Below are 22419 nucleotides of genomic sequence, written 5' to 3' on the forward strand. Positions count from 1 at the left end.
GGATTTCAGATGACAGAAGCATCTGCAGCAGAGAAAGAGATGAGGCAATATTCTGTTCACACAGTTCACCTGTGACACGGGGCTTTCTGCTGAAAGCAGCACACTGAGAGGCCCTTTGTAATTATACCACTCAGACATCACATACACACACTCACCGTATTGTCATGAGTAGGTACCAGAGATCTTACAAACAAGGAAAGACTATAAAGCAGCACTTAATTTTGCTCCTTTAATTACTAGGATTGTGAATGAAGCAATGCATCCCCCAGGGTGTGTGTCATGCTGGGACATCCTTCTGCCTCTGCAGGGCCGTGTACTGCAATCATTTGAGAAATAGGGATGATATATCAGCATGGTACACACCCTTGTCTTCCTTATTGCAATCCAATCTCTTGATATGTATATGGGCCCCACAAACCATAGAATCTGAGCTCCTCAGAAACAATGTATGAAGTATTGCCAACCTCAAATGTTCAAACACCATGAGTCAGGCTCATCAAAAATCATAAGATTGGCTTTAAAATAATGAGATTATGTAAACATAATAGATTTGGTGTTCTTTTTATTAGCCTTCTGCTTTTTGAGTCTTTAAGGTGCACATTTTGAAGGTTTTTCCATAGCCACAAGGGCTAGAAACTTACTTTTTCTTTAAGAATGAATGCTGAAATCATCACGTATCCACTTGATGCCAGGACCTGGAGGAAAACAATAATTATCATGAGACTCATGACAAAATCATGAGAATTGGCAACATGTGTATATAATCTTATAGCTGTTTGGGAGAAGGAAGAATAATCCCTGTTTTACAAAGGGAGACTAGAGGTGGAATGATTAAATTGACCAAGGCCACACAAGGCGTAAGTGACAGAGGAACTCAAGCAAACCAGGAAGGGGAAATTCAGTAAAGATGGTCTTCATCGTGTGTATTCATCAGTCCCATGGACAACACAATTACAAGTCTCAGATCCCATGTCTCAGGTTTAAGCAATCAGAGATCTCCAGTATTTAATTTCTTCAAGCAAGCAATACCATAAATCTAAAATAGGCCCTCTTCACAGAGTGGAAACCAACCAAAATCTCAAGTCCTATCCTTTTCTTCAGGAGATATTGACAAAATCCAAAAAGTTTTTAAACACTGAGAATACCTAGTTTCCAATTATTCAGCTGTCAAACTGTCCCCCAGCAGTGAACTTATTGTTCTTTTAAAATATTCTAGTTTGGTTTTCTTGGGAGCATAACAGGCCCATCTGCCTCTGGACCCGGTCAGATAATCCTTGCCTCCCTAGTCTGGAACTCCATAGCTCTCTGACTTAACCACCCTTCTGACTATTCTTGGCTTCAGTTAGGTGATAGACCCTTTTGCACACAGCTGAGTTCAGTGCAAACCACCAGATCATCTTTCTTCCCTAGAACCATATAAATATCATAATTGAACAAAATAATAATTCAATACTTTGTGTTAAAAATAAAACCTTGCAATAGAAGTGTATCGCAGGAACATTTCCTTCTTTGGAAATAAATGTCTTGGCTTATTTTAGTTTGGTTAATGGCTTAATTCTTCAATCTTCAACAACATGTAAGTTACAGCAGAACACCATTATTTTGTGACAATGTTCCATTCTATTGGCATTTATGCTTATTATATTTCAGCCCCTTACAGAGAGTCATCATCTTCTGTCAGTAGGAGGAAAGATGGAATATGATTTGATACTGCTGGAAAATAGAGAAGTTCAGGGAAGAACTGACTTTTTTTTTTTTTTTTTTTTGTAACTAACCTAGAGAAACAAGAACCCTGGGAAACATTGCTGTTACATGATTAAACAAACATTAAAAACATAACAAATATGGGCAGTGATCAGAGTTGTGTTATATGCAAACAGCCACTCCTTTGTCATTTGGAGCTCTGCCACAGTTGTAGCCATCTATATTAGGATTTGTAATCAGTATTCAACAATTACTGAGAAGCACCATTTGGTATAAAGAGAGATCCAAAAACTGTGGTTTCATTCTATCCCTACTTCCCTAGTCATATTGGGGCAAATTAATCCCTGATGTAACTCAGTTGAAATCAATGGAGTTAGACCAGGGATGAATTTGACCCAATATGCACATTATACAGCAGTGTTAAATATTGGATCTAATACAGGCAAACATGGATCTTACAAGTTTCTTTTCTCTGAAATGCCTTGATGTACCCCCAATAGCATGTGATTATATAGGGAGCCCGGCATTTAACAGTGCAATTTCACAAAAAATGTGGATGCCTGGCCTCAGCAAGCTCATAAAATTGAAGTTTATTCATATGCTCCGTCTGCAAAACATTCAGCATACTTCTGAGAATGCAGAAGTCTATAGGAAAAAGAACAGGAGTACTTGCGGCACCTTAGAGACTAACAAATTTATTTGAGCATAAGCTTTCGTGGGCTACAGCCCACTTCATCGGATGCATAGAATGGAACTCATAGTAAGGAGATATATATACACATACAGAGAACATGAAAAGGTGGGAGTTGCCCTACAACCCTATAGTGGTTCTGCTGAGGTCCTTATCCCTTGCAAATGGCTAAATTCGTCCCATTCTCTCAATCCAGCAGCCATAGAATTTTTTATTTCAGTAGGAACAAATTGGTTAGTCTCCATGATTGAGAAGTACTCTTCTTTACAAAGAAATAAATAAAAGTGTGTTTGTCTGGAGTTGGTGCTTATGAAACTCAGTAATGAGAGCTGAATTTAAACAAAATCCCCTAAATTTGGAAGGGATGTAAACCCTCATCCTTCATCCACCCTCTACTTGAAGGGATTAGGAATACATTTCACCTATAGACAGGTTATTCCACAATTACCCATGTTGGGTTTTTTTTAATACCTTCCTTTGAAGCCGCTGATCCAAACCACTGCCAGAGATGGGATACTAGACTAGGCAGACCACTGGTTTGATCTGGTGTGGGAATTCCTTTGAGTTAGGAATAGTGCAGGAAAATGCTGTGCAAGTTACTCATGCAGTTTTGTGAATGCAGTTCTCATCTGATCCGTGGCCACACTGGTATTCCAGTCCCACGACTCTGATTTGTCACACTGTGACAAATAGTGTGGTGGCTTTACCAGGCTGGCAAATATTTGACCCTTGTGAGTCCACCAAATGCCTCATTTGCTCTTTTGGTAATAAAAAAGACTTTGAATCCAGGTTCGTAAAGGTAAAAATACTACTGCATTCATTGCTTGCTTCACCTTTGCTCCCAAAGACACTTCAGCTGAAAAATTACTTACAGCTAAATTCTGTTTCCACATATGCTCAGGGAGCTTCCAGTGAAGAATCTGAGGACAGAATTTGACCCTTGGGCTATACTGTAGCAGCTTCCCACGTGGTGTAGGTAATAGTTTCATATTTTCTGGGATTGTGAACTGGAGTATCAGGCTCTAACACCACTTGGTCACTAATTCCTTTGAACTACTATTGTTGCTAGTGCCTCTGGTAACTTCATCCTTTAGAGAAGAAGTATGGTCTTGTGATTAAGACATTGGACTAGGATGCAGGAACTCTGGGCCTAATTCCATTACAAATTTCCCGGTTAACCTTGGACAAATAATTTAATCTCAGTTCCCCGTATCTAAAAACTTCCTTTGTTTTCATGTCTATTTACATTGTAAGATCACCAGAGCAGGACACTTTTACTATGACCCTAGGGTTTATCCTGACCACCTAACCTGGGTTTAGTGTTAAATTCCATCTACATTAGGGTTTAAGTGATGCTTAAATTGGAGTTAGCTAACATGATTTCAAATATCTTTTCTCCTAGTCTCGACAAAGCCTCTGTATTTGTACAATGCCTAGTATAATATGGCTCCTCTATGCACCATAGTAATGCAAATAATAATTCAGTATTAATGCAATTAAAATGTTATGACACAGACAGATGTCCTTTATAAATTGTCAGTTTATTGCTGGTTGTCATAGTACCTGCCAGAGTGCTAGGACTGAAGAAAGGCTAGAGTCATTGGGTATTTCCAACTCAGAGAAGCTAATTTCAACTTCAAGGGAAGAAGTTAGGTTGAAAAGGAAATGTGCTGATTTATTCTGCTCAATGGCAGCTTTATTTTGTGCTCTAGCTCCAATAGTAGGATTGCCTGTGACCCATCAATCTTGCATTCAATAAAATAAGTGTATTTAAGTATAGCAGTACTTTCATTACATGGGGCCAGGACATATACTTTATTTAGAACACGTAAAAGTCACTCTTTATTAAATACAGTGAAAACACTGGTATACAGTTGGACATATCTGGAGCCACCTCTGTGGTTGTTCTAAAACATCCAGATCAGAATCTTTGAAAATCAGGTTCACGATGTGCAGGCTTAGGGAAGAAAATGCTTTACAATAAACAGACGTGTTCTTTGTATTGAGGCTTACACTTGAGCCACACTAACCTGTTTTTCTTATGTTTTCTTGTCAACTTAACTTTTTGTCAAAGAAAAGAAGTGGGTGAGGTTTACATTTGGGAGCAGCAAAGAACTGGGCAGGGTAAAGAGTTTTTGAAAGAAATCCAACCAGCCCAAACATGAAGATGTTCATTTCTGAAGCAAACCTGTTTGGCAAATGTTTGGTTTTAATGTAATCTATACTTTGTCCACCCTATAAGAAAATTAAATATAATTTTTCAGCCTTTGATTTTCTTGAAGTGAGAAGGAATATCTAGAACTGTCAGTCTCAACTCTGGCCAAGATTTTAAAAAATATCTCTTAAGTAAAAAGAAGAACAGGAGTACTTGTGGCACCTTAGAGACTAACAAATTTATTAGAGCATAAGCTTTTGTGGACTACAGCCCACTTCTTCGGATGCATATAGAATGGAACATATATTGAGGAGATATATATACACACATACAGAGAGCATAAACAGGTGGGAGTTGTCTTACCAACTCTGAGAGGCCAATTAATTAAGAGAAAAAAAACTTTTGAAGTGATAATCAAGATAGCCCAGTACAGACAGTTTGATAAGAAGTGTGAGAATACTTACAAGGGGAGATAGATTCAATGTTTGTAATGGCTCAGCCATTCCCAGTCCTTATTCAAACCGGAGTTGATTGTGTCTAGTTTGCATATCAATTCCAGCTCAGCAGTCTCTCGTTGGAGTCTGTTTTTGAAGTTTTTCTGTTGTAATATAGCCACCCGCAGGTCTGTCACTGTATGACCAGACAGGTTAAAGTGTTCTCCCACTGGTTTTTGAGTATTTTGATTCCTGATGTCAGATTTGTGTCCATTAATTCAGATTGACAGAGCCAGACGAGTACCCAGAAGTCACCTCCTACAAGACAGGCCCAACAAAGAAAATAACAGAACACCACTAGCTGTCACCTTCAGCCCCCAACTAAAACCTCTCCAGCGCATCATCAGAGATCTACAACCTATCCTGAAAGATGATCCTTTACTCTCACAGATCTTGGGAGACAGACCTGTCCTCGCTTACAGACAACCCCCCAACCTAAAGCAAATACTCACCAGCAACCACACATCACTGAACAAAACCACTAACCCAGGAACCTATCCTTGTAACAAACCCCGATGCCAACTCTGTCCACATATCTATTCAAGTGACATCATCATAGGACCTAATCACATCAGCCATACCATCAGGGGCTCGTTCACCTGCACATCTACCAATGTGATATATGCCATCATGTGCCAGCAATGCCCCTCTGCCATGTACATTGGCCAAACCGGACAGTCTCTACGCAAAAGAATTAATGGACACAAATCTGACATCAGGAATCAAAATACTCAAAAACCAGTGGGAGAACACTTTAACCTGTCTGGTCATTCAGTGACAGACCTGCGGGTGGCTATATTACAACAGAAAAACTTCAAAAACAGACTCCAACGAGAGACTGCTGAGCTGGAATTGATATGCAAACTAGACACAATCAACTCCGGTTTGAATAAGGACTGGGAATGGCTGAGCCATTACAAACATTGAATCTATCTCCCCTTGTAAGTATTCTCACACTTCTTATCAAACTGTCTGTACTGGGCTATCTTGATTATCACTTCAAAAGTTTTTTTTCTCTTAATTAATTGGCCTCTCAGAGTTGGTAAGACAACTCCCACCTGTTTATGCTCTCTGTATGTGTGTATATATATCTCCTCAATATATGTTCCATTCTATATGCATCCGAAGAAGTGGGCTGTAGTCCACAAAAGCTTATGCTCTAATAAATTTGTTAGTCTCTAAGGTGCCACAGGTACTCCTGTTCTTCTTTTTGCGGATACAGACTAACGTGGCTGCTACTCTGAAACCTCTCTTAAGTAAGTGGCCTGCTTTTCAAAAGTGCTGAGCGCCCACTGACTTCATTTGTATTTGTGGGTGCTCAGTATTTCTGAAAATCAGGCCACTTATTCAGGCACCTAAATAAGAACATTTAAGGAGGATTTTCAAGAGTGATTTAGGAGGGCAAATCCTATTGATTTTCAATGAGACTTCTGCTCCTAAGTCAGCTGGGCTCTTCTGAAAATCCACTCCAGAAACCTTACTTTAGGCATCCACTTTTACAAATCTCGGCCTTTATTTCTAGTTAAGGGGAAAGTGGATTGACTCAAGAGCTTTGCTTGCTTCCTAAACCAGTGGGGAAAATATTGCATAAGATGATATTCTAGCTCTCTGACTAGCAGGATTGTTTTTGAACCTCAGCCTCCAGTAGTTCAATTATTTGCTTTCCCTCTCAATTGCTGAGAGGAAAGTTCTTCCCAGAGTTTAAATATAAAATCTACTGAGGGAAACCTCATCATACTGGAATGTTAAAGTATACTGTATACAGACAGAAGGGTATGGGATCAGCATAGTTAGTGCAAACAAATTCTGATTTTCAAGTGCTGCTGCCTATGTTCACTTGCCCTGAGTATATCTACACTGTTTTGTTGGAGATTTTAGACATCTACTGTGAATAGCAGTAGCCTAATAAGAATGGAGACATCAGAATCTTTTGACAAGTGGCTGCAACTTTGGGCTCCCTTTCTTGGCAGCAATGACAAGGGAGGAAAAACACAGCCATCCATAGGCATTGCAAACTTTTTTTCCCTTTTGATGCCCAAATCTAGAGTATCCTAACATGTCCCAGATTTAATCCAGCCCATGTAAACCTAAGAGGTCCTATCAGATCTGTATTATTCCAAGGCACACGGCCATTTCAAGGCCTAACTAGAGGCAAAGGGAAGTATTACCTCATTTCCCAGACTGCGAGTTTGGGAGAATCCTAATTTTCCTCCTGCTGCAAGGAATATAATTTCTGCTGATAGGACCATCTGCCATAGAAGCAACTAGCATTAATTTTAGCTGATGAGCCCCACAAGCAACCAGCTCTCAATCCATTCTAAGGTGTCCAGTTTGCAATGGAGCAGGAGGCAAAGGAGAAGGCCTGCTTTCACCTTGTCCTTTTCCTCCTGTAAGATGACCCCAGTGCTTGTTAGAGGCACTGGGATTGATCGAAGGCAGCCTTCTTAACAAGGGAGGGCTGCCATTAGCTGGCAGGTGCACAATGCCCCCTGAAGGGCTGTGGGCACCTTCCATTCACTCACCCTGCAAGGGACTGGCTGTGATGGATGTTCCTGCTTCTGTTTTGCCTTATAAATGGAGACTTCTGTGAAACTTATATTTATCATACTATCTTTCATAGTGCTTGGAAACGAAAACAACAAAGGGAACACACCATATCAGATAATCTTCCCATGCTTTAAAAACGTTACAGGAGGGAGAACGAGAGAGCAACCTGCTAAGTGGACAGAGCTGGTCAGACATTTGAGTTGAAAAAGTTTTCCACTGCAAAATGTTACTTTGACAAAACAAAAAAATTTCAACAGAATTTCTCACAAAAAAAATTCAAAACAAATATTCAGAAACATTTTGAAATTTCATTTCAAAACTTTTTTTGCATGTTTATATTTTTATTTTTACATTATTTCATGACTTAGTAGTAATAGTGCACAAGGTGACATATGTTAGGTCATAACATGAACAAGTAATTTTGTTCTAAAAACTACTGTTGTCATGACATATGACAAAAAAGTTGAAAATTTTTAAAATTTATATTATTTTACTTTTAAAATCATTAACAGTAGATGCTACTTAGTACAAATCATATCTTACATCCTATTTTCTAGATCCTGTTTGTGTTGTAATGAATGCTTATCTTCCTTTCTTCTTCAAAGGGTCAAACAGTTTCATTAGAACACAAACAGGAATACTAGAAAATAAAAGAACAAAGTTTTGATTTAAACTTAGTAGCAGGTGCCCTTCATGAATTCAAAATAAAATAGAATATTCTCAATTATTATGTCAATGACATCTTGTCATATTCTGATGTAACCTGACAATGCTGATGTGTCATGTTATGCACTACTACTATTAACATGTTATGCAATAATGTAAAAATAATAAATATAAAAATGAAAAAAAATCAAAATGAATATTGTACTTCGAAACAATTTCAAAATTTTTAAATCACATTTTTTTGAATTGTCACTTTTGTGGGAAATTCAAAAAATATTTGTTTTCACGGCATGAAAAATTTAGGAATGTTGAAATTTCCCATGTAAGGGAAATTCTGAGTTTTCATCAGCTCTAATTGGGACATATTGAATCAGTTATAGTGCACTATGGTAAATAAAGAAAGGTTGCAAAGACGTAAGCTGGACAAACTCTACAGTACATGCTCTTCAGATTTTAGAGGGGCTTTTGGAACTGTATTAACAGAAACCATGACTTAATTATAAGCAGTTAAAACTACAGTTTTCACTTTCAAATCTTCAATGGATAAACCTTCAATGGATAAACCTATAGTTAGTTTGCTACCTATAATATTTTGATAAATGTAAAGCTGCTATTCTTAGAGTGAGATAGGCCTGGAATAATTTTCCCTAGACATGCACATAAACTGTAGAACACTGGAAACCATAGTAGAAAACTGCCTTTATTTTGTGAAATTGCTATTTTTCCTCTTTACTTTGTGGCACATACCATATCCATGTAATTGTGAACCACCTATGTAAGCTCTGTGTAAACTCAAAAGCTTGTGTCCTTCACCAACAGAAGTTGGTCCAATAAAATATATCCCTCACCCACCTTGTCTCTCTAATATCCTGGGTCCAAAATAGCTGCATCAGCACTGCACACAACAAAGGTAAGTGTAATACAGTCAAGGAAATTCAGAAGCCAGGACGGTTCCAACATTTTCAGTAAGAGGAGCTAGAAGAGAAACCAAGAGAAGCATGAAGCTGACAGCATGGTCAGTTTTAGGGCCATCAAACAGAATTGTTGTCCAAGAGGCATAGACAAGTCTGTAGTAGTTTGGAGTGGGGCCATCAGATGAAAGATAAGAGATGCAACATTTACCTGGCTGCTCCATGGATTATTGATAATCAGATCATTTTCTACAACATACCTTTTACAAATGTAATAGAATTTATTGGCAAATCTGGAAAACCATGAAGATAGGAGATTAGTTTATACATAATCTTAACCTGAGTAGCAAAATAATCTCTTTTCCATGTCATTTTAATTAAATATACAGTATATTTACAACCAGCAATAGACTCATTAAAATGTGAGGTATTTCCATTCTTTTAAAAATACAATATTTTACAGTAAAGTGCATAATAAAATGTCTTAAATGTAAACTAGTTAACTGACATTCATTACTTGTGTTACTGTTTACATCCTTACACTGTGGTTGATTTTATAGTGTGTAGTGTTTTGAATACAAGTATACATTACATAAAGAACACGAGGCTGTATTAAAATAAAATCCAGTGAAGCAGCCTTTGTTAGTCCATGTCAGTATCTTCTCTGTAGTCGTGATAGAGTGTCAGCTGACATACTCCGATACCTTCGCATGGCTAATGGAGGGTCCACAGAAGGGGAGGATGCAGATTGCTGAATGTTCTATGACAAATTGAAGAATAATGCTTTTATATGTGTAACATACTGCTGGGGATACCCAGAGCTGTGAGCTACTGTGTTATCCCTCTGCCTCAGCAAGAGCGAGTTTTGCTGGCTATTAGACTGTGTGTCAGCTGCCTGCTAAACCAGTCTGTCTTCCTCCCGGCAAACTCCTCAAGGCTCTCCCAGCCCAAACCTCACCTAGTAAGTAGCAATCAGTGAACTCCAGCCCCTGAGCTCCTCCGAGATGTTTCTCTGCAATGCGCAGTCCCTACACTGTGCATTCACAGAAGATATTAAGTTTGCTGGTCTGTTAAAGAGTCAATCACACTTTATTAATTTAACTGGGGTAAATACAACCCTTCAAACACAGCACTGAATTGGTTTATAGTAAAAGTAAAACAAGTGAACTAACAAAAGAGCATGGATTATGTGATACCAAATAAAAGAGATAAAGGTAGAGGTAGTTACAAGCATCTAAAAGAGAAAATACGCATCTAAAAGTCTAAAACTTAATCTAGCAAGATACAGTCTTTGTTCAAGATGGTTTCTCTGACCCCCAGTCTCCTTTCCAGCCTTTTACTGGCTGACCTAGTCAGGATCTATCACAAAGATTAAATCACTTAGTTTCTTTGTCTCCTTAAGGTGAAGGTTCAAGATGGAGTCTCTTTCTGTTCCTTATATCCCCAAAGAGGTTGGTTTTGTTTTAAAAGATAGGGAGGCCTCCTGGGGATTCAGTCGTCTATCTCTCTGGAGTGCAGGAGCCCTGTTAATTCTCTGTCTCCCAAGTTCAAGATCAGGATAACACACTGGTTTAGCTTGATAGCTTTGTTTACTGCTAATATGCAAATTGAAGTAAACCCACATGCCTTTGTCTAGGACAGACCTGTTTATCACCTTCACCTAGGCTAAGCTCTCTGTCTTAAACAGGTTCTAGTAACATCATACAGAGGGAATTCATAATTTCACATACAAGATTAACATATGCATCTTAGAAATAATATTAATGACCAGTGTATTGCTAGCATTCATATGATACCTCAAAAGGCATATTTTGTACAAATATTAATGCAGTAGTGTGTAAGGTGTGAATACAGGGGTGCCTAGGGTCACAAAATGACAATTTATATTTTATGATGTTTAACATAAAACCAAATTTGACAATATCATGTGATCTTCTATTTTCAGCTACATAAAAAATTGTGTCCCTATATCTTGAATTGGGACTTGAGTCTGCAAGGTGCTGAGCCTTTCCTCTGAGGTACTGAATGCCCCCCTCTCTCACTGACATCCATGGGAATTGAAGCAGATAGAACTCTCCCACGGACTTCTATAGAGCCGGAGTCAAACTGTAAACTCTTTGAAACAGGAAATATGCCGTATTATATAGTTTGTATACAAAATCACACTAGTATCCTTGGTAATAATCCCTCTGGTACAGGAGAGGGGAATCTGACTTTTCAAATTCCACACATACTATCATGGCTAGAAGGAATGGAGGCAGTTGAAGTGTTCTGCCTTCTTTTACCGTCTTACTTCTGGTATCATTGGATCAGTAGAGGTACGAGGGCTTCCACAGGCACTGCTTTCAGAGATTTTCACTGTTATGCTGTACAACTGGTGCAATTCCCACTAGTGGGAATGTATAGAGGCCTCTTGAAGAATGAGTAACTTTTTTCAGTCCAAATTTTTCTTTACACTCATTATACATTTTTTGGGTAATAGAACTGGGTGTGAAATATACAGTCATCTGTCTATATTTTTTCTCAATATACATGTAGAGTAAAATAACAGAGAATACTGAATCACACATGATATTTTTTGAATAACAGAGTGATAAGTTGAAGTGTAAAATCTATGCTTAAGATACTCACTAGCCTATACAATCCTATATATACCTGAAACTGGTATTGTATTGGTTATATTATATTAAAGAAACCAAACTATATAAAACAGGAAATATAAATACTGAAAAAAGAAATATAATGCAGATTAGTTGTAGAACATGAAATGATCTCTGCATGTCATGAAAATATTTCATTACACAATTGATTATCCTTCAGGTCACAATACAGCACATCTTTTTTCCTTACATTATTAGGAAAAAATAACTAATAAAGGGCCTTATTTGGCTCATATGAGCCTGCAAAGCAACTGTTCTTTGGAAACTTTGTAGGCTTTGTGGAAACTGCTCCAGATTCCAGAAGAGGAATGCTACATTATATTCTCACCTAAAGCCAAGCTTTTCTAAAGCTGACGGGCCAGATACTCAGCTGGTGTAAATGTATACTCAACCTAGCTCCATTGACTTCAAAGCCTGATATAAAATCCTAACAATACACTTAACATTTAGGGCATACAGCTCATTAATTTATTCTGTTAGGCGCTGAGGGTCTCAAATCCAGGTCTGCAAGGTTGCTGAGCAAGAACCACCTCTGCGACACTGCACAGAAGGATCAGATGAATGAACTGTACCTAATGCCCAGCTAATGCCCAGCCTGCTAATTCACAGAGTCAGGTGACTAACAGCAGAATACTGATTGGACACCACTGGGTACATAGGCGCTGATTTTTCATTTTTCCGGTGGGTGTCCCACACTGGCTCCACCCCCGAGCTCCACCCCCACTCCACCTCTTCCCGCCCCCGATCCTCCCCCCAAGACACCCTCCCTTGAGCACCTCCCACCCACTGCTTGCTCCTTTTTGCCTACTCCTACCTTATGGGCAGTGAGGGAGGGAGGGGGCAGAGAGGAGCCAATGGCAGGGTAGCCCTGCTCAACAGCTGACGGGCAGGACAGCCTTGCTCAACAGTTGAGGGGAGGGGCAGCCCCGCTCAACAGCTAAAGGGTGGGGCAGCCCCTCTGAAGAGCTGCTGGGAGCATAGGGCCAGCCACTGAACAGCTGATTGGTGGCCAAGCCCAGAGCCACTGGAGCAGCAGCTCCGGCCAGCCCTGTGGGTGCTGAGCACCCCCTATTTTTTCTCTGTGGGTGCTTGAGCCCCTGAGCACCCACAGAGTCAGCGCCTATGACTGGGTATAAAGTTTCCTGTTCCCGTCCTACCCCTTGTCTGAGCAACTAGTTGCTAGACCTGTTGCTGCCTAGACCCCGGAGATCAAGTCCCTGCTTCTTTGTTCGGCTCCTAATCCTTTTTCCTATCACCATGCCTAGTCCATGCTCCCACTACCAGGCCCTGCACCTTCTTCCTGCTTCCTACTTCCTTGCACTGATGCCAACTGCTGATTCCAGTTTTGACCCTGGGTGTGACTTCTGACTCTGATTCCAGCTTAATCCTTGGTGTGGCTCTGACCCTGACCCTGGCTCTGATCCTTAGCATGGCTTCTGACTCTGGCTTTCATCTTTGGTGTGACTCCTGAGTGCAATCCCAACTCCACCTCTGGCTCTGACCACTAGGTCAGACAGCCCTGTTACGAACACTATCCCACGCAAATGACACTCTGAAATTCTAGCAACTCAGTTAATCCTAAAACAAACCAATGTCAATACCTACTAAGTCAGAAAACAGTAAATTTAAATGCTTACCAAAGGAGAGATTATCTGTAAAACACTTGACGTGGATAGGTTTTTGGCAATGGTTTCTTGGACATCTAAAAAAAGTACAAAACTATGATGCAACAATTATATAAAACACATGCTAGAACAAAAATATGAACAACAGTCAACAAGTCAGTACCAACCTTCCTAAAGGCTGTGGAAAATACAACAATTTAACTGCAATTTAACAAGTAAACTATTTTTCTTTGGCCTGAGGGAAGTTGAAACATCTAGTTTATTTGTATTTTTAAAATTTGGAATTGTAAATTAAGCCTGTAGCATCTAAAACGAAATCCAAATCTGAAAAAGAGAAGGCCAGTTCCCCAGAGATGGGATATAAAAACAAAAACAAAAACAAAAAAAACCCCACTCAGAACGAGTTATCCATTTACATGGCCATGTTGAAGGCACACTGTCTTGTAGGTTTAGTCCCAGATTTAGGTTTTCTGTAAAACAAAACAATAAAGGGAGCGGAGATGGTGAAGGTTTAACAAAACCGTGGCATCTCTGTCAAGAATGCTTTTTTTGCCAGCTAAACCTGGCCAGAAACTTGTCACCTTTTCTTTCAGATATATTTGACATAATGATCCATGTCTTTGTCACCTCCAGAATAGATTACTGCAACAGAATACATAGAATTACATAACTAGGAGCTAAAACCACTTGGAAACGTCAGGTGGTGATGGATGTTCGTACCCATACTGCAAAGTGGCTGGATTCTGGCTGTAAATTGTCTTGGGATAATTCCTCTTGTGGAGATGAACTCCTTGCTGAGGTAAAGCTGGCAGAGTCGACTTCTGCACCAGCCACCCTCCCCTGCCTCTATTGTAGGGGTCCATCAGGGGAGGGAAAGGGCATAATGCGGAGGGTGCTGGGACCTGTCAGCTACTTTATCTACCACCAGTGTGGGTAGATTCAGAATTAGGGAGCCAGATCTGATGGCTACCCCCTTGTTACACCTAGTGGAGCTTAGATAAAAAGGGGAATTGAGCCCACAGTGTCTGATAAATTTGGAATACAATGTGCAGTAGTTAATTGCACACTAGCAATGTTTTACTTTAGTTTTTGTAATTGTATGGTTTGCAGTCATTACTTTTACATTTCTTTCATTGTTCCCTTAATATTCCTTGTTGGACTTTTCTTTTTTACTTTCTAGTTTTCTTTACTTTTTCTCCATTTTAATTATCTTGTCTGTTGCTTTGCTATCTTCTTTAGTTTCACTGTCTCCTGTTTCTTTTCTATCTGCCTCTATGTGTGTGTGTCTCTCTCTTTTTCCTTCATAGTTCATAGAGTATTTTCTTTTCCACTTTTCTGTGTTTCTCATTTAATATCTCCTTCTGCCTAATCCAGAGGACATCATACTAAAACTGCTTCCTAAAACAGAGAAGTCTGAACTGCTGTTTTTCTGGGATCAGTGACTCTGTGCTACAGCTAAGCAGATTCCCAGTGGTTGCAAGGTTCCTCTCCTCTGCTTTTGCCACTGCTATGGAAAGGGGAAACCTGAATTCCTTTTCAGAAGTTGTATTGATATGTCATTCAGGCTACCATATCATGTGGGACCAGTCAGCATACACAAGTTTAACGGGGGGACAAATCCAAATCCAAAAATCTTACTTAGTTTTCACTCAGGCAACACTCCCATTGTTTTAAATGAGTTTTGCCTGAGTAAGGGTTTTGTACCTACTGTTTGGTATGTTTACTAAATAACAAATGCAACAGGATGGAGCAGATGCACCTATAGGTCTTTATAGCTACATAGTTTATGTTTTTATATGTCACACAAACCAATATTTAAAATGTAAGTTATTATTATGTTAATACTATATATCAGGGATCGGCAACCTTTGGCACGCAGCTCGCCAGGGTAAGCTGGTTTGTTTACCTGCTGCGTCCGCATGTTCAGCCGATCGCGGCTCCCACTGGCCACGGTTCGCCGCTCTAGGCCAATGGGGGTGGCGGGAAGCAGCGGCTAGCACATCCCTCGGCCCACGCCGCTTCCCGCAGCCCCCATTGGCCTGGGATGGCGAACCACGGCCAGTGGGAGCCGCAATCGGCTGAACCTGCAGACGTGACAGGTAAACAAACCGGCCCGGCCCGGCCCAGCCCGCCAGGGTAAGTACCCTGGTGAGCAGCGTGCCAAAGGTTGCCGATCCCTGCTATATATTGTACTTACTCTGCAACCTTTGATTGAGACGATCAAGTGACTGAAGAATCTTCTGTTCTTCTAGTGACAGTGCACTCATGCCTCGTCGCTGGGCCTTGTTAAGCAGCATGGTTTGTCCAGGTGGTTGCACTGTTTCCATAGCAGCCAGGATTTCACCTTCTGTAACTGATGTACCTGCTAGATTTTCTGCCAGCAAAAACTGGGCAGTACTTTCTGAAACTAAAGATTTTACAGAGCTGGTCACAGTCTGAACTTTTTCAAATTAGAATATTTTATCACATCTAGGCCTATTGCTCATTTTCATGGATATACTGCACACAAAAATCCACATTAAAACAATATTAATGTTGCAAAGTCATGCATTCAAAAGTTAAGAAATGCCAGAATTAAGGTTGCCTGTGCTCCTAATATGGGGCAGAGGAAGATAGCTGGTGGAGGAGCCAGTCCTACCAGCTTTACAACCAGCTAATAGTGACATACTGTGCCTGTACACATAGTTGTCATACACTTAAAAAAAATACAACACTAAAGGAATAGAGACTTTATCTTTTTCATGATGCTCTTCTAAATCCACCAATCAGATATAAGTGATATTGTGCTGTGCTGTATTAACTTTTAGTGGAAAAATCTTTATTTCCAGCCAACAGACCATACTTTCTGATTCAGAATCATTGATGCTACAAGGCAACAGCTGATGTATAGTGCAACTATTTTATCTATAACAAAGAATGGAACTGAAATGAACTACTGTACCTTCATCAGAATTAGGGATGCCACTCACAGTTTGCACTGGCTCAAATGCACATTGAAATGGACTTAGCTGGACAGTATGTACTGTATTCTGTAAAAATTGATCACTTTATCAGAATAATATTTAAATAGTATTTAAAATAATCTTAACATTTCTGGAGCTTTTTAATGTTTTAGTTAAGATATTTATGTTACTGAAGTTTACAGGCTGTGTGTTTTCAAGTTCAAAAGCTATTTTGAAAAATATGAGCAATTAATAAAGCTTTTTTAAAGTACACAAAAATGTCTATATACCTTTGTGCATATTGTGGTTTCTAAGCAACAGCCTGCACTGGAGAAGTGTGGAGAGGATCCACAGTAGCAAGAGACCCTAGAGGCATTCTGGTTGACTTTTGTTTTACACTTTTACTAGATTGCACTCGCATAGTTTTGTATTTTTATAGTCTCTTTATTGTCATCATTGGCAATTTTTAAATCAAGATTAGATGTTTTTTCTAATTGACAGTGTATACAGGAATTACTTCAGTGAAGCTCTACAACCTGTGTTTTGCAGGAGGTCAAACTAGATAATCACAACAGTCCCTTCTGGTCTTAGAATCTATTAATCTCTCCCGAATGTGCATTTTGTAAAATCCTCTAATGATTCATTTGGTTTTTATTAACACTTTTATTTATTCATTTATTTTACAAATATTAAAAAACAAGGAGCCCAGTGACTATTAGAAATTTTATTTAAAAGTTCTAATCAAAACTCTGAGCATTTTTATATGCCTATCTGTCTAATGCATTTAGCTCTGACATTAATGACAAGTAGCCTGGTGCCAATAACAGCATCCATGATGTCAACCATATGAGATGACCCTAAACTAAATCACATTCCAGTAAGATGTCACTACCACTACAAGTTTTTACAGCCACAGCAATATTTAATTCTGCTATGTATACTTTATATATACAAAATGATGAAAACAAAATGTTTTTATGCAAAGGAAACATTTATATTTGGAATAAACAATGATGATTAATGAATCTCATAACAGCTGTATGCCTTCTATAAAGATATTTGATAACATTTGGTCTATGTATTTCTGGTGACTGGTTTATAGCAGTAAACCCCCCAAAGAAAATAATACATCTGTTGTAAGGAAAGATAAAGTATTTCACTGTGACAATAGTTAAAAACTATTGAGAATGTGCAGAGAAACTGTTTTTGTGTTTGCAGCAATGTTGGACTTTCTCATTAATTTTCAATGGAAGATTTTTGGGACTTGGGACTTTCCTTTTTAGTTTCCTGAAAGTGCTTGTTATTTTTCACTGGTGATGTAATCTGATAGACACGTAAGCCATAGGAAACTTCTGAGTTGATCCAGCCAAGTGATTTTTCTTTGTGAACAAAAGGTTCTCTTAAATTAACAATACATAAAATCGGCAAGTAACTAATTTTAGTACCTTGTATGTTTGCTGATGTTTTATAATACTCATGATAATATAGATCTTGGAAAGAATTAAGTAAGTTTGGCCTCCATCGAATTTAGGCCTCAATCCTGCAAGCACTTCCCACACTTTAACTTTATTCACATGAGTAAGGTTAAACATGTGCAGGATTGGGGCTTTGGTTTGGCCTTCTCAAAGTTTTCATAAATCTTATGACATGAAGTTCTATTATGTGTAACTAGTGCATGCAATTTCCATTCTCAACTAAAATTCAAGGTTAAGGTAAAATTCTCCTCTCTGACCAATAATGTAGATTTCTGTTGTACATTCTGCATTCGTTTTGCAGGGAGAGCTCCCGTATGCCCATGGAAAATTTATGTGCAAAATAAGTGCAGATTATTCAACAGTGCTCTACAACAAAGATCAGATAGAAATTTTTTCCCTAAGATATTAGCTGCATGCCAGTTCAGTGCTCCAAATACACATGAATGCCATACAGGCTCTTCTTGGCAGCATCACATATCAGCACTCCATTTCTCTGTCCAAGCCACTCTCTTGTTAGGTTCAAACTAGCATTAGAGGAAGGCAGCAAAGGAGAAAGGTCACATGCCCCTAAGAAAAGTTCCAGGCTTGGGAACTGGACTACCATAAGCATGGATAACAGAAGGAGATATGGGTTGAGAGAGAGGGAAAAGTTGTGAGGAGGCAAAGAGATTTGAGGAAAGTAGGGAGAGAAACAGAGATTGAGGGAGAAATAGAGAAAGCAGTTGAAAAAAGGGAAAAAAAGAGAAAATTGTGTGAAAATAAAAGGGAAAAATGAAAGTGGGAGATGATAGGGAAAAAAAGAAGGGAATAAGAAGTAAAAACAGAAAAGGAAAAAAAAAACCCCAAAAGGCACACAAACTTTTGAACTGGTACATTTGTATTTAATGTATTCATATTACATGCTTTCCCAGGCAAGAAAAAGAGACGAAGGAGGGAGAGGCTTCAGCTGTGGTCCTAAAGGAAAAGGGCAGAAGAATCATGAGGATGAGCACAGTGCTGGGAGGAATGAGGGAAATGTAACTGCCTTTTTACTTTGTTAATCGGGGTACCGCATGAGTTGTTACACATATTTGTCTGTACCTCTTATTTAAGCGAGCTGAGAGTGTGCACCAGCCAGTTAGATTGCTATATATATTTATGTTCAGCTAGGGAGTTGTATGGCTAGTCGTCGACTGGCTGAAGAACACTAAATATTTTCTCTAAGACAATCAGAATGCAGCAGGTCAATAGCAGGACACTGAGTAATTCTCACATTATTGTATCATTATCCATCAAACAAATCAATGTATCTGCATCAATCATTTGCTAAAGTAACTAGTCATAGAATCGGAATCTCCTGTTTTAAAATTAACATCTTGACTTTACTTCAATATTTATTTTCCATTATTCCTCCAACAAGTATACAGCGGTAGGAAACTATTATTCTGTGACAACCTTTGACTGACATTTTCAGTTCAACATCCCAGAAATTGATATTTACCAGTGCATCATAAGTGGATCTCCTTCCTGCAGAGGCTACAATTTGTCTTCTCTGTTCTAAAAGAGCTCTACGTTTATTTTCGCTGTTGTCGGAAATTTGCTTTCGTCTTGTAACAGGAACAGCGCCTAAAATGAGAAACACAAAAAAGCAGCCAGTATGTAAAGGCATGCTAAATACAGAGGTGCAAAGATTATTAGCACTTTGATATTACAGTAGAACTTCAGAGTTATGAAGACTTCGGGAATGGAGGTTGTTCGTAACTCTGAAACGTTCGTAACTCTGAACAAAACATTATGGTTGTTCTTTCAAAAGTTTACAACTGAACATTGACTTAATACAGCTTTGAAACTATTATGCAGAAGAAAAATGCTGTTCCCTGCCCCTTTTTATTTTAAGTCTAACACAATACTGTACTGAATTTGTTTTTGTCTCTGCTGCTGCCTGATTGTGTACTTCTGGTTCCAAATGAGGTGTGTGGTTGACTGGTCAGTTTGTAACTCTGGTGTTCGTAACTCTGAGGTTCTACTGTATAGTGACTGATCCTCTATAAATACCTAAGGTTGATGAAAATATAATAGTTAGCTAACTTCTGAGTTACCTTTGTGATACAGCAATGTCTAATGACATGCCAAACAATTATTCCATTTTATAAGATAGGCAATATTTAGGAAACTACCTTAGGGCCTGACTATCCCGGGTAATCAGTGCTTCCTACTAAGGGCTGCATGGTCTCAGCTCCCATTGGATTTAATAGTAATTAAGAGAACTCAGCACATTGTAGGGGATGCTCACTAGTTCACAGAATTGAATTTACTTGACTAAGTTTCATCCCATGAGATTTTACTACCACTGCTGTACATATTAGAGCTCCTCAGCTATATTTGTTTCTGCCTTGCTAATTTATGAGTATTTGTACTCATTTTAATGTATTTAAAACAAACCAAAAAAAAAACACTGCAGCAATTTTCTTCAGATGCATAAGCCTAAACTAGATACTATACTGCAAACTTAATTCAGTTTTCTTCAGTGTTTTAATACATTTTCAAAACTCAGCCTCTAACCTACACCTGTAGGGAAACATACGTCCGCACATGGAATTTGCAGGTGCAAATCAGGAACCTGCATACCCAAACAGATATTATATGCCATTTTGTACTTACAGTTATTTGATGTGAAAATGTGGGTTCTGCATGTGCAATTATATGTGTGCTTGACCATTTTTTGTGTACACAATTTGGTAAGGTTTTGAAAATTTGCCCCAGAATGTCTTTTGGTGCTTTTAACAGCATTTTCTCTGTCGTTTTTACTACAGTGATATCTAACAAATAAGGTCTCTTACCATTTGATGAAGAAGAGAAAAATCCGTTCATTCTAGATGATTTAATACTGGTCAGAAGGTTGCCACCATCAATAGTAACATGGGATATGTTAGCTTTAGTAGATTGCAAATTAGTGCTAAAGGAATTATTGTAACAAGCATCGTAATGCCGGAAATCACCTGAAACGAAACTGAATGTAATGAAGTTGTATTCATTATATACTGAGGAACATTAAAAATTTTAAAATGCTGAGTTATTAATCAAGTAATACATTTCTGAAAAACAGTGAGAGTTGGAAGTGAGCTTCTTGATCTGCACCAAGATTAGTTTCATTGATAAGTAAGCCAAGATGTACACCTCTACCCTGATATAATGCGACCTGATATAACATGAATTCTGATATAATGCGGTAAAGCAGTGCTTGTGGGGAGGGGGGGGGAGGGGACCGGGCTGCGCACTCCGGTGGATCAAAGCAAATTCGATATAATGCGGTTTCACCTATAACGCGGTAAGATTTTTTGGCTCCCGAGGACAGCGTTATATCGAGGTAGAGGTGTATTTAGATCTATGAAGAAACTATGGACTAAAGTTTTAGTGAGACTTACCCAACACAGTAATAGAATATGTTAGGACTCGATCCTTCAAGGTATTGAGGACTCTATCCCTATAAAGCAAAGCACGTATGCAAGCATTTAACTCTGAGCATGTGAATTAGTCCCACTGACATCAGTGGTACCATTCCAGTGCTTACTGTTAAACATATGTTTAGTGCTTTGTTGGATAAGGGCCAGAGTTCTTAGCACCATGTAGGATCAAACCCTTAGGGAATACTATGCCTTGATCAGTAAATACACCACTTGATGCTTCCAGCTCCATTTAAAACATTTAAAGAAAGACCCTCATAGCTGATCATTTTGTTTATGGAAATGAACATTTTGCTCCCTGACTGCTCTCTCTATTTTGTTTTTCTTTAATATACAGTAGGTTGTATGTTGCAGCAAATAATATTTTTTGTTTTCTAAGCTGCTCACACACACTGCTGAACTTCAGGATATTGTTGCAACACTATATGTCACTGAAGAAGAACAGTGCAGGATTTGCTCTCTCTTGGAAAGAACTTTAGGACAAGGATTGTGTCTTCTAATATGCTTGTACAGTGCTGAGAACATTTTGGGCACTACTGTAATATAAATAATGAGTCACTAAAACCAAATTTGGGTATTTAATATAAATAATCTGACTTAAAGAATGCAATAGACATAATGAATAGATACCAAAAGAATACCACCACTGATTTTCAAAGAAAAGGGAATGTCTCCATCTATCCCTCCAGGACATAGGTGTGTATGGGGGGAAACCCGGGGGAAGAGGTTTAAAATATTTGCATGTGACACATAAAATCTGTCTCTAAAAGTTACTCTGCTCAGTTGTATGGAGACACAGAAGGGTAGGGAAACAGAAACTCTCCTCTCTCTCTTCCTGCCTCTTTCATACAAAATATATTCAAAGCACTCTGCTCTTCCCCAAAGAAGTAGTTTTTGAGAGACACAGTGTACATACTGTAAATAAAGTGACAGGCCCAATAAGGGACATGGAAGCTCTTTATTTTAATAAAAGGGGGCTCTGCACCAGCATGAGTGATCCTCAGGATGGTCATAACAGTATGGTAGGAGGCACAGAGTGGCTGCTGGTACATGAAGTGGAGTTGGTGGAGTCCTGGACTCTGCCTCTGGAAGAAGTTGCAAGGCTG

The 22419-nt window shown here is 38.9% G+C and overlaps 1 protein-coding gene across 7 annotated transcripts in view; it reads right to left on the minus strand.

Moving 5' to 3' along the window:
• Window positions 1-544: 544 nt before the first annotated feature.
• CEP126 (centrosomal protein 126) overlaps window positions 545-22419 on the minus strand; it is a 63242-nt gene continuing 41367 nt past the window's right edge. The window contains exons 7-12 of one of the 7 annotated variants that reach the window (XM_042854731.2): window positions 20690-20848; window positions 19351-19475; window positions 16395-16482; window positions 15651-15860; window positions 13466-13530; window positions 545-695 (exon numbers count right to left, since the gene is read on the minus strand). In XM_042854731.2, the coding sequence (XP_042710665.2) occupies window positions 630-695; window positions 13466-13530; window positions 15651-15860; window positions 16395-16482; window positions 19351-19475; window positions 20690-20848 (713 nt within the window). In that variant the 3' untranslated portion in view covers window positions 545-629. Of the gene's footprint in view, window positions 696-9429; window positions 9929-10236; window positions 11284-13465; window positions 13531-15650; window positions 15861-16394; window positions 16483-19350; window positions 19476-20689; window positions 20860-22419 lie in introns of those variants that run through there. The other 6 variants (XR_010597862.1, XM_008178641.4, XR_010597863.1 and 3 more) reach the window with 6 other exon arrangements.

Source organism: Chrysemys picta, chromosome 1 (genome assembly GCF_011386835.1).
Source record: "Chrysemys picta bellii isolate R12L10 chromosome 1, ASM1138683v2, whole genome shotgun sequence".
NCBI classification, from domain to species: Eukaryota; Metazoa; Chordata; order Testudines; family Emydidae; genus Chrysemys; species Chrysemys picta.